Source organism: Sphaeramia orbicularis, chromosome 12, assembly GCF_902148855.1.
Source record: "Sphaeramia orbicularis chromosome 12, fSphaOr1.1, whole genome shotgun sequence".
Taxonomy (NCBI): domain Eukaryota; kingdom Metazoa; phylum Chordata; class Actinopteri; order Kurtiformes; family Apogonidae; genus Sphaeramia; species Sphaeramia orbicularis.
Window position 1 is genome coordinate 4663775 of NC_043968.1, and position 13400 is coordinate 4677174.

Genomic DNA, 13400 nt, shown 5'->3' on the forward strand with positions numbered 1-13400 from the left:
TGCATTTAGGAAACAGATTCAAATTTCTGATGTTTTAAGGGATACTGAGAATTGACCCGTCTGTTTTCTTCTTTTAGGAGTGGAAAAAAGCAAAGTGGTTGAATCTCAGCTGGCAGATTTTCTGGTCTTTCTGAGGCGTGTACTGTCCCTTAGAGTGATGAAAAGACTGTCTACGTTTGTCAAATGGATCGATCCACTTATAGCCATTATTTCCCACAAGTGCTCTTTAGGTACAATCATTGGAGATTTTTGAAAAGGCATTGATTTTTGTTTCCACCACATGATTTTTGGCACTTGTTGACAAAACTTACCATCTTCTTCTTCTTCTCAGGATCTCCATGCTTCCAGAACCTGCGCACTAAGCTTTTGGCCTTCCACATTTTGGAAAGACTGTTACCTGCTTGTTCTGAGCCAGATCAAATTCAACAGGTATGACGGAGAAACGTGTAGGTCTCATATACCCATATACCAATACTGACAGGGAAATCAATCACTTAAAACATGTTGAAGAAAATCTCAAAACCTGGTTCAAAGTTTGCTGCAATGAGTGCAGCTTTATTTAGTGTTCTGGAGAACGGTGAGAGCACTGATGCAGACAGAGTCTGTTTGGGTAGTCTGACCCCGAATCTACACTCACAGTCAATGAAAACTTTGAGACCATGTTTTTTGACATCATTTTTATTTTAAACCCTAAACTGGAATTTTTTATCTGAATCATTTGTTCAGGATATTGGCACAGAAACACAAATCTAAAGTTTCAAGAATAATTTCAAAACAAAAAACTTAACGAAAGAAAATGGCACCTGCCAAACACACAGTCCCAACAGTAGCAGTCCTGGTCCTGGTCCTGGTCCTGGTCCTGGTGCTGGTCCTGGTCCTGGTCCTGGACTATATGGTCTCTGTTCCCCAGAGCCTGTGGTGTTGTGGTGTTCCTCCAGGTTTGGGACCAGCCCATCCACAGTCCTGGCTGTATGAGTGGAGCTCAGACCGGCCTCCTCCATACCCAGGTCCAACCTGCAGACATGTGGCATGATGCCTTCACTGGACTAAGAATGGAGGCCTTTTTTGGGCCTTTATATAGGCCTTCCAAACCAATCCTCAGATTGTGCACAGACACACTGAGTATTACTCAGTGTGTGTTTGGTCCACTTTAGTAAACAGACCAACCCATGTGCTCTCTACCAACTGAGCCACAGCCGCCCTCATCTGTTTACTGTCTGTTATTTACATTATTAGGACTCTGAACAGATGTTACTTTATCATTAAAGAAGCAAAAGTCATGTGTTGTATTGTATAAATGTGAGATTGGGGTGGGATGTAATACGTTTTCTTCTTCCCACTCCTTTTTGAGCAGTACATATTGAATTTAGTTTGTTATTACTAGTGCACATGGCAGTTGCTATTTTGTCTTGATCATTGTTATTTATTAATGTATTTGCTCTGATATTAGTTCCTTGTATACAAAACATGTTTAATTTTTTCTTCTGCTCAAAACAAATAAATGAATAGGGCTGTGTATCAGCAAGAATCTGGTGATACGATGCAAATCACAATATTAGGATCACAATACGATATATCATGATATATCATGATACTGTTAAAAAGGTTTGGTTTTTTTTTTGTTTCTTTTTTTAAATGATTATTTCCTTGAAGAATTGAATTCCATCATAAATCTGCACAAATCCTAAACACATTTGTATTTGATCCCAACAGGATCTAATGTTCTATCAGCAAATGTTCAAACTGTGTTCAAACTGAAATTCTGTTTTACAGACATTCCAGTTTCAGATCCTGTTCAAATGTTCAGATTCTATCAGTTCAGAACTAACATCAGAACAGGATTTGAGTTCAATCCCAACAAAGGAACAAACGTTATTGAATAAAACAGTGTTAAAGAATAATAAATAAAATAAACAAAAAGAAAAACGAAAAAACAAAAATGAACCTCCACAATAAATGCATTTGAATAAATACCTAAAAATATTGATACAGTCCTTTTTAAGCATTGTAAAATGAAATATTGCAATATATTGCAGAACCGATATTTTCTTACAGCCCTATAAATGAATGAATGAAAGAAGGAATGAATAATGACATACTTGTCATGGACAATCAATGCATTATTCCATATTAAATGTTCTTCTCTCTCTCTCTCTCTCTCTCTCTCTCTCTCTCTGTCTCTCTCTCTTGTGCACTTTTTTTTAGATTGTTAAACAACTCTTTCAGTTGTTGTCGGTTTATATGTGGGAGGAGCCACTGGCTGAGAGGAACCATGACGGGACGTCTGATAAAGATACCAGGGTAACAGAGAATATAGATGAGTGACTCAATCATCTGTGATGCTAATGTTATGTTTGTATTAGTATTTGTAACTTCACTGAGTCGACTGTAGTTAATTATACAGGGTGTATCAGAAAAAAGTAGACTCTCAGAAAAAACTACATAAAACCAAAATGTGAAGACATTTCCAGTTGCACACGCATGTTTTCGACTTTTGTACAACTCTTATTTTTGCAGAACCCCGATAGCTATGAAGAATGTATTCCTATTGGAGATTTTTCCTTCGACCCACACAAGTTAATCTGCTGCTCTTTGGAGAGTGGGAACATCCTGTCCCATGGCTCAGGAGGGAAAGGTTATGGCCTGGCAACCACTGCCATCACCTCTGGGTGTTTCATCTGGAAGGTAAGGAGCTCCAGTCACAACAAAAGGAAAAACACATGATTACGTCTGCTGCGTACTGCTGGGACAGCAGAGCTGGTTTCATCAACCTGACATGTGACTGACCTGTCTGCAGTTCTATATTACCAAAGAAAACAGAGGCAACGAGGGCACATGTATTGGCGTTTCGCGCTGGCCGGTCCGAGATTACAACCACCACACCACCACCGACATGTGGCTGTATCGCGCTTACAGCGGTAACTTGTATCACGGAGGGGAACTGGTCCGAACGCTTCCCTCCTTCACCCAGGGCGACACCATCACCTGCATCCTGGACATGGAGGCCCACACTGTGTCATTCGCAAAGAACGACAAGGTCTGAACTGGAAATGCATTAACAGCTAAATATTCTTTTTTATTTTATTTATTATTTATTTTTAACTTTATTCCCTCCGCCAAGGAGGTGATGTTTTTGTCAGCGTTGGTTTGTCTGTTGTCTGTCTGTTTGTTTTTCTGTCTGTCTGTGTGCAAGATAACTGAAACAGTTATGGACGGATTTGGATAAAAATGTCAGGAAATGTTGATACTGGCACAAGGAACAAATGATTAAATTTTGGTGGCGACTGGGGGTTGGGGGGCACTGATCTGCCTTGGCGGAGGTCTGTGCTCTATGAGTGCTTTTCTAGAAAAGGGAGCACAGACCTCCGCCAAGGCAGATCAGTGCCCCCCCACCCCCAGTCGCCACCAAAATGTAATCATTTGTTTCTTGTGGAGAGACTCTGTCTCTGGGCTGGCCTGGGAACGCCTCGGGGTCCCCCCGGAAGAGCTGGAGGAGGAGTCTGGGGAGAGGGAAGTCTGGGCATCCCTGCTTAGACTGTTACCCCCGCGACCCGGCCCCGGATAAGCGGAAGATAATGGATGGATGGATGTTTCTTGTGCCAGTATCAACATTTACTGACATTTTCATCCAAATCCATCCGTAACCTTTTGGGTTACCTTGCACACAGACACACAGACAGACATTGGGGGGGGACTAATCTGCACCATTTTTTGGTAATAGTCTTTTTGCAGGCTGATAACAGTATTTTAAACAAATATCTATCATTTTTTCTCACATTATTACCAATAATCCATCCAAAATGCATCACCAAACATGTTTTAGGAATTACATAACCCAATATCTGAACAACTGTTGAATATATATTATCCCAGAATGATGCAAGTTTAGGACAAAACCAAAAGACATGTGCATGATTTACACTGATATCTGCACATTCTGTCCAACAAGGTTGAACTCTGGACGTATATTTAGCTGTAATTTTAGGAGTTATGAAAAATCTAATTATATTTTTCCAGTAATGTTCACTCCATGTTCTTGAAGAAGTGTTTGGCTGTTGAGTTCTCCACATATTGATCCATTCCTCCTCTGAGACACATATTCCTAGTTTTTTTTCCCATTTCTGTTTCACATCCAAAGTGTTCCAACCTCTGTTCCCCATTAAATGTTTGTAAAGAGATGACATAATTTTGTATTTTTTAGAATGATATATTCCAATTATCATTTTTACAAGCTCATTGTTATTAGAATCAACAGCTAAATTTTCAATTATAGCACAGTCTCATTTCAATTAATTAAAATTAATTGAATTAAAATGACTTAAAATGTTTTCTGTTGTTTTTCTAGGAGCCAAAGTTGGCATTTGAAGGAGTGGTTGCATCTGAACTGTACCCTTGTGTTTTATTCTACAGCAGTAATCCTGGAGAGAAGGTAAATAATTCAAGGCATCCATAAAGTTGCTTTACAATTTAACAAATTTATTACAAAGCAAATTAATAGACAAATCTGTGGAAATTATTACAAAATTAAAAGAAGATTTTGACGTTTTTTGCCTCATTTAATCCACCTCTATATGGTCTCCATTAGTTACATGAAGCACTTCCAGGTGGGACTGGATTTGTTTCCTTGTTGGCTGTATCATAGCCTCATCAATGGTGGCAGATTTCAGTCCATTTCATTTATTTGGATCTCCATTAGCTTTGGCTTAGACCAGGCTCATTTTAGTTCAGGGGCCATATCCTCCCAGTATGATCTGAGGTGGGCCGGACCAGTAAAATAATAACATAATAATATATAAATAATGCCAACTCCAAACATTTCAATGTGTTTTATTGTGAAAAAAGTAAAATTACATTATGGAAACGTTTACATCTATAAAACTGTCCTTTTAAAAATGTGAATAACATGAACAACCATAAAAAAACTGAAATTTATTAAGAAAAATAAGTGCAATTGTAACTATATTATGCTGCTGCTTATCATTTGTAAATGTGCATTACAACTTACAGATTACAATGGATCTACAAATACACAAAATATTTGAGTAACTGGCAGAATATTAGTAAAATTGCACTCACTTCTCTTAGGATATTTTTAGTTTTTCATATTTTTTGTGAAAGGCCAGTTTGTAAATTTACACATTTTCATATAATTTTACTTTTTTCCACTAAAACAGAGGAAACATTTGGAATTATCATTATTTGTAGGTTTTTATGGTAGTATTTTACTGATCTGACCCACTTGAGACTAAAGTAGGGCTTTATATGTCAAGGATTGACTGGTAATATCTTGAATGTAATTTTTGCATTTCACAAATTCATCCCAGGGGCAGGATCGGACCCTTTGGCGGGCCGGTTTTGGCCCCCGGGCCGCACGTTTGACACCTGTAGCTTAGGCCATCGCTATTCTTCCTGGAGTCCACACCCATCACAGTTGTCTTTATCCTGCAATACACACATTACCAAAAACACCCCCACACAAAACAAAACAACACAAACAACAACTAAAAACCATTCATCACTATTACAAAACAAAAACAACATACATGTTCTACAGGATCAGTGACCTTTAGCTTCAGGTCGCTGATGTCCTGTATCTTTGTTCGATAAGTGATGACTTTAACATAGCTTCAAAACAATTAACCCTTAGGAGTCTGTGTCTATTTTGTCTGTTTTTCAGTACTTCTGATTTTGCCTTTATTTACTATATAAACAAATGTTTACTATACCCATGTTTGGGATCTGTTTTTTTTTTCAGCACAACTTCATCTATCTCATCTGCCTATTATTTTTTCACTTTAACCTACTATATAAACACAAAAGGACAGAAAACACAAAAGAAATATAAAATCCGATTTGAAAAATGTATATAATTTATTGCATAAATAACACAAAGACGCTTAACAAACCTTTTCAAATACTTTAAAAGTGAATATTGGTTCCAAATATTAGGTATAGGAAATTAAAATTATAATAAATTAAAACTATACTCGAATATTTGACATAAAAGCAGATCTTTGCATAAGCGCCCCCCCAGCTTCCCTGCATCCGGTTCAAGTGGGGGTCATTCTCACCCTGATAAAAAAAAAAAATCTAATATTGATAAATGTAACATTGAAGAATGTCTTATGTATTAAATGAAGGGCCTTTGTAACACGATAACATCCAACATCCAAACTATAATCACTGAGTTTATTGGACAAGGTGGGATAGTTTTACACATTAAATATGAATGAAGTGAATTCAGTTGCTCATTGTTGACAGGGAACATATTAGTTTTATGTGATTATTTCCCAGGTGGCACTGCGTGACCTCCAGATGCGGGGCATGCCCAGTAATCTACTTCCCGGCGAGCCGCTCTGCAGCCCCCGAACCACAGTGCTGCTTGAGTCGACGTTGCGCCTTCTGCGTAAACTCCATCAAAGTGAGCAGTGGTCCCCACACATTAACCAGCACATCCACACCCACCTGGACCTGATTGGACCTCTGCTGAAGGAGGACGGCCCAGGCCCAGGTCAGAAAACCACATCTAAACTGCATTAGTCCTTCAGTTGAAATGATTATTACCCTCATATTTAGGGCTGTTAGAAAATATCAGTTCTGCAATATATCGCAATATTTCATTTCACCATACTGTGTCGATATTTAAAAGTACTGTATGGATATTTTTAGGTATTTCTTCAAATGCAGATATGGTGAAGGTTAGGGTGGGAATCGAGAATTGGTTCTTTTTGAGAACCGGATCCCACTTGTTCGATTCCTTGGAATCAATTTTTTTATTGGTTTTGTTTCTTTTTTAAAGGATTATTTCCTGGAAGAACTGAATTACACCAGAAACCTGCACAAATCCTAAACACATTTGTATTTGATCCCAACAGGATCTAATGTTCTGTCACCAAATGTTCAAACTGTGTTCAAACTGAAATTCTGTTTTCCAGACATTCCAGTTTCAGATCCTGTTCAAATGTTCAGATTCTATTAGTTCACAACTAACATCAGAACAGGATTTGAGTTCAATCCCAACAAAGGAACCAACATTATTGAATAAAAGAGTGTGAAATAAGAAGAAATAAAAGAAAAAACCCCAAAAAACCCCAAAAATGAACCTCCACCATATCTGCATTTGAATAAATACACACCTGACTATAAGCCGCAGGTGTCCACATTGTGACACGAGATATTTACACAGACAGATGATTTAAATATTTATTTCCATTCCTTCACTGCTTTTTTCCAAACAGTGTGTGTAACGTCAGTCAAACGGCAGGAACAGGCTGGTTCATAAACCCAGAACAGTCACTGATCTGTCTCTTCCTCTTCTTCTGCTCATGAAACCACTGCAGTCGTCTTCTTCAGTGTTCTTCAGTTGAACATCCTCAAAGGCTCCGTCACACTCCTTCTACATCTCTCTTCCGTTGTCTCTCTCTGTGTCTCTTCCGTGCTGCAGCTCTATTTCCTTCTTTACAGACACATCGATTGGTTTGAACTTCATCATATGCATTTCTTCATGTTCTCCATGATGAGGGTTTGTGTGTGACATACAAAATGATTGTTAAGTTAAGTTTAAAACTTCTCCTCTTCATCACCTCTTCCACCTGTCTGTCTCACTTTTGTGCTTCCTGCTAGAGCGCCCCCTGGAGGACATTAGCCCATAAAAATCTATACTTGAGCTGCATCGTTGGATAAGCCGCAGGGTTCAAAGTGTGAGAAAAAAGTAGCAGCTTATAGTCAGGAAAGTACGGTACCTAAAAATATTGATCCAGTACTTTTTAATATTGATACAGTATTGTTAAATGAAATATCGCGATATGTTGCAGAACCGATATTTTCTTACAGCCCCAGTTATGATGATATTATGATTTCTTGAGCCCCTTTGTTCTCTTTGTTCTTTTTGTTGTGTTTGTTTGTGAAGCGTCTTTGAGTGTCCAAAAAAGCGCTATACAAATGTGATGTATTATTATTGTCATTTATGTGACACTAAATCAATAAAATTTGATTGATTGATTGACTGTGTGTTTTTACAGGCCGCAGTCCTAATCACTCAGACAAAGAAGAAAATGAAAAAGAGAAGAACCTGTCCGCCGATGACACAGGTGACCTGCTGAGCCATCGCCGGTCCCTGTCCGAGGCTAAACTGTCCGCTCTCTGTACTGAAGTGTGGCCGGTCCTGGCGCTGATCGGAGGCGTGGACAGCGGCGTGCGCGCTGGAGGTCTGTGCGTACACAAGCCGAGTGGACGAAGGGCTATTCTGCTGGGAGTTCTCAAAGAGGGAAGCTCTCTAGCCAAGCTCCAGTGGGAGGAGGCAGACCTCTCTGTCAGGTATTCCAGCTAAATATTGATATGTCCACTTACTAATGGTACTGAGATGATAATTCTCATTAACTTTCATCAAATAATTCCTATTACGGGTGTAATGATTGTGAAACTGAGACCGAATCTGCATTAACAACGTCTACACTTTTGCAGTCCTGTCATCTGTGCTTTGGAAATCATTTATTAATTTACACATTTATGTGTTTTCTACACATCATACATCATAAGCAGACCTTTTTTTTTAACTTTTTTTTTTTTTATTATTATTTTCACAACATAACAAGAAAACACATTTACATATGTTGAAAAAAAAAAACAATTAAAACAATCCCACTTCCACCCCCATTTGTTTAATTTTTTGGTTGAGGATCAGGTTAGTAAATGATATTCTATTTTATTTAGGAAAAATAAATAAAGTACATCTCTATTTATTTATTTATTACAATATTTTTGTTACACATTGATCTTTTGTGTTCAGAATATTCCAAATTGTAGATGATTAGATGAAGAGAATTTGTTTCCCCATTTTCCTACCTCTTTCCAAACAAAAAAAACATGATAAACAGGATAAACAGACGTGACATGAGCTGAGCTGTGTTGGAGCAGAATCATTACACCTCTAATAGTTCTATTTGTTGTGTCTCGGTCCTTTCAGCATGTTAATTTCTGTTCCTTTTTTTGTTTTTCCTCGTCTGTAATTTGTCTAACATTTTACTTTCTTTTTTTATCATTTATCCTCCTGATCTTACTTTTTTTCTTGCTTCTTCCTCTTCATTCTTAAATCCATTAATCCCTTTCGAATCCGTCCTGGTGTCTCTCCATGCTGTATCTGTGGGTTCTTCCCGTCCTTCTCAATAACTAAGCTCCATGAATTCTTGGTCACCTAGCGACACGCCCATCATCTCACTGGAGCCCTGCGAAACGTCCTGCTGCGACGTCACCCGACTGGGAGGCCTCAAGCCCATGGTGTTGTTAGATCTGATATATCTGATGGGGCTGCTGGAGGAGCAGGGATGGCTGGGAACACTTGTAACTCCCAAAAAGAAATATTCAGAGAGTGAGACGCAGTGCTATCTGGACGAGGATGCGGCGGATGATGATAAATGGCAGACGGAAGATGAGAGGAAAACATTTAAGGAGCAAAAAGTTGAGAGCGACCCCTTTCCGTCACCGTCCACAAGTTCGACCAAAGACGCCACGAAGGCTTTTGACCAGCAGGACTTGACGTCCAGTCCCCACGCGCCTCACAACCCGCAGTCTCCTAAAGTTGACGTCTTCTCCCTGGAGATCAGAGCCGTCAGAGTCTCGTATCTCCTCACGGCGGCTTTGAAATCCCTAACTGTCATTTTTAGCTGCGAGAAGCTGTCGGACTTACTGCTGGTCCCCAAACAGGAAGCTTCCCTCTCCAGCCCGAACCCCGACCAGGCCAAGGCCGCCGGGAAACAGTGGGACGAGAGCGCCGAGCTGCGGTCGGTGCTGCAGTATGTGGTGCAGAGCATGGTGAAGTGGGCGGTGAGGCCCTGTCCCATCAAACAGAGGGTTTCCCTGGCCGACCTGGAACGAGCTCAGGTCATGATCTACAAAGGAGCCCTGACGGCGCTGCACGACGACAAAGAAGGCAAAGGTACCTACATATATAGATATACTGATGGCCAAAATACAAAACGTCCTATCTGAAAAAAATCGCTTTTGTCAAGAAACAAAAAAACGTGGATCCTGGAGGATTCTGTTGGTTTCCGTGAATTGGCTTAGAGTCTGGTTTTGACCAACTCTATATGTGAAGTGTTATGAGATAACTTTTGTTATGATTTTTCGCTATAGAAATAAAATTTGATTGATTGATGGTTTAGTTTTATTATAGTATGGTCTTTGTTATTGTTGTCGGGTGACCTTCATGTCATAAGAAAGGGTGGATTATCTTGCATATAGACTGAAAATGTGGAGTCATCCTTGTTCTCACCATTTAATGTGAAAACTCAAAATCTGAACATTTGCAGATAGGAGGTTTTGCTTTTTGGCCATCGATATATATATATATAGATATACATAAAACATATAAGAATTTTGGGGGGAGGTTTTCAACGTCCTGAAGGAGGTTTTTTAAATGAACATCCCACAGAACTTCACAGTGGTAGTACTGAGAGTAATACCCGAAGGTCTGGATAGAAGGGCAGATAAATACCTTTGGAATATTTGAAAAAGGCAATTCCACTTGTCAATCAAGCACAGTAGTTAGCTCCAACAAATCCCCTATTTATCAAATGAAATGCTCTAAAACTACATGATCTTGTTGACCTTAATACTCTTATTATAATGTCTAAAGTCCATGAACATATGCTCCCCTACAGTCTACAGATGTTTGAGCCCAGGCAAAGGAATTAGAATTTAAGGGGAACTGAAATGTACAAGAAAATGAAGTGTAGAACAAACAGAAAAAGCCAGTGTATCTGTGTTAGAGGGTTCATCTGTGGAAGAATCTGGAGCAAAACTGAAAAATGTCTTCTTCAATTTGTGCATTTAAAAGGATGTATAAATCCACTATAATAAAATATAGAAATTATAGAAGTACGCATAAAATAAGATATTATTGTAGTTAACTGGTTATCATGATAAAAAGATATCACATTTATCGATCATTGTATTTGGAGGAAATATTTAAAGTGCATATAAATATTATAGTTTATATTAAAATCGGTTGATTACGCAAATCTGACTGTGTGTGAGGTGACTAAAAAAGTGTATGTGAATGGTTTGTGCGGATGTTTTGTGTTATTGTAAAAATATACAGAGGAAAATGTGTGTTAACAAAGCAAAGGAAGTAGATCGAGTTTGATTATTAGTTTGTAAAAAGGGGGTGGAGTCAATAAGTTCTACCTCTGCACACTCCTTTTGGAGCGCTGAACAATTGTATTTATTTATTTTTTTGACCATGTTGTATGATTCTTTGCTATCTGATGATTCTAACTAATACCACTACTACTATATTATTCACCGCTGCCTTAAAGTCTGTAACCATCAGTTGGATGAAACCAGAACCTCCATCATATAATACATGGATTCAAAAAGTTTGGGATATTTATCAAATAGAGCAGATCCCATTCTTACTCAGACTTCAGAAAACCATCTTTACTAAAAGTTGGGAACCTATGATACCTTTGTTACTGCAATAATATTTATTGGTGATTCAAAACCCCATGTTGTTAATCAAGGTGTTGTCCTTCTGCCTCTGGCAAAGATTTATATCTACAGCCTTATTTTTGGAAGTAGAGATTGTTTGTTTGCTATAATTGATATTGTTTTCTTTAATTTCCATCCTGTGTTGCCTGTGGAGATTTGTGGGAATACACTTGCTGCTGAGAAGGTTGAAAAGAAACTAACTGAACTTTACTTGAATGTGTACATTGTATTGTAGTGAAAAAAGAAAATCTAATAAAAACTAAGTTTAAAAAAAAACACAATAAAACTGTGTTCTAAAACCATACATAAATCATTAAACTAAAAACATACGTACAAAACACCATCGATAATTTAAAAGTATAACAGCAATTTTCCTTGAAAGCATCTCAAAGCAGAATCTGAATCAATCAATTAGAAAAACTACATCCGGTTTCGTCCTTTCCCATTTCATCCTCACTTTTTTTCCTTTCTTTTTTTTTAATCACAGCACTTAACAGACCTAAGACTTGAATGAACATGTATTTATATGAATGAATTAGACTTTTTTATGTTTGGTATCACTAACCACCATTTTTTTGTGTTTCCAGATTCTGGCCACACTATGTCCTCTCAGCCCATTTCCAAGTCCTCCAGTTCGGTCTCCCTTTACAGTGCAGGGTCAGAGGGCACGGCCATCTTTGGCCAATCAAATCGAGCCTCTGCCTCCTCCTCTAATACTGACCTGGCCACCTCCCTGCCCTTAAACCTGCAGGCAGATGGCCTGGATCATTTCAACCCTTTCCTCCCAATCAGCCTCCTCCAGTGAGTACTGAAGAAGACCAACTGCTGATAATTCTTATTTATTGTGTTTCATATTTAATGCGTAGTGCAGTACTGTGTGGATTAGGGGTCGACCAACATGTTTTTGTTTACTACAGTATTTTATCATTAGCAAGGACTCAGCATCACAAACTAGCATTGGCAGTTAGCATCGCAATCCAGAAAAAATGCCAGTGGGAGCGTCCAGTTCCTTTGCAGCGATCTGCTACAGTTTACACATGTATGAACCCAGATGGCGTCAGTTCATTTGAACATTAACTCATTTAATCTCCCAGGAGCTGCTCAATTTAGCAGGATTTGACTAACAACATGTGTTACTTCTACATGAGACAGGTGACTGCACCAGAGCCACAGTCATTTATTTTAACATAGTGTTGCTGTCGGGTGGAAATCTCCTAAGTCCACTTTTGGTTCTATTTTTTTTTTTTTTTGTCATAAATCGATTCTATTGGTCAGTCTTCACATTGGCCTGGTGGTTTTACACATATTTAACCAATGAAAAGTGTTGAAAACAGCTTGTGATTACATCTCTTAACTCCCTTCACTTATTTAGAATATTCATAGTTTTTTCCACATTCCTGAAAAATAACCATTTTGGAAATAAGAGGTTTCCACCCGACAGCGACGATCTATTAGATCAGGGATGTCAAACTTAATTTAGTTCAGGGGCCGCATTCCAGGAAAATACCAGTAAAATAGTAGTATAATAGCCTTAAATAATGACAACGCCAAACTTTTCTCTGTTTTAGTGCAAAAAAAAAAAGATTAAATCATGAAAATATTTACATTAAACAAACTATCCGAACAAAACAGATGTAAATAACCTGAAAAAAATGAAATTTCTTATGAGAAACAAAGTGCACTTTTAACAGTATTATGCCTGATCTTATCATTTCTACATGTGCATTATGGATCAGATCTACAAAGACACAAAACGTTTAGTAACAGGCAGAATATTAATTAAAATTACACTTAATTTTCTTTAGACATTTCAGGTTGTTCATATTTGTTCAGGTTATTCACATTTTTATATATATATATATATATATATATATATGATAGTTTGTAAATGTAAATATTTTCATAATTTAATG

The 13400-nt window shown here is 38.1% G+C and overlaps 1 protein-coding gene across 1 annotated transcript in view; it reads left to right on the forward strand.

The window, feature by feature from the left end:
* LOC115429596 (probable E3 ubiquitin-protein ligase HERC1) overlaps positions 1 to 13400 on the forward strand; it is a 132955-nt gene that overhangs the window by 41414 nt on the left and 78141 nt on the right. The window contains 10 exon segments of the mRNA XM_030149190.1: positions 78 to 230; positions 332 to 429; positions 2206 to 2301; positions 2518 to 2685; positions 2798 to 3037; positions 4346 to 4429; positions 6295 to 6511; positions 8022 to 8316; positions 9198 to 9934; positions 12075 to 12288. Of these exon segments, the coding sequence (XP_030005050.1) occupies positions 78 to 230; positions 332 to 429; positions 2206 to 2301; positions 2518 to 2685; positions 2798 to 3037; positions 4346 to 4429; positions 6295 to 6511; positions 8022 to 8316; positions 9198 to 9934; positions 12075 to 12288 (2302 nt within the window).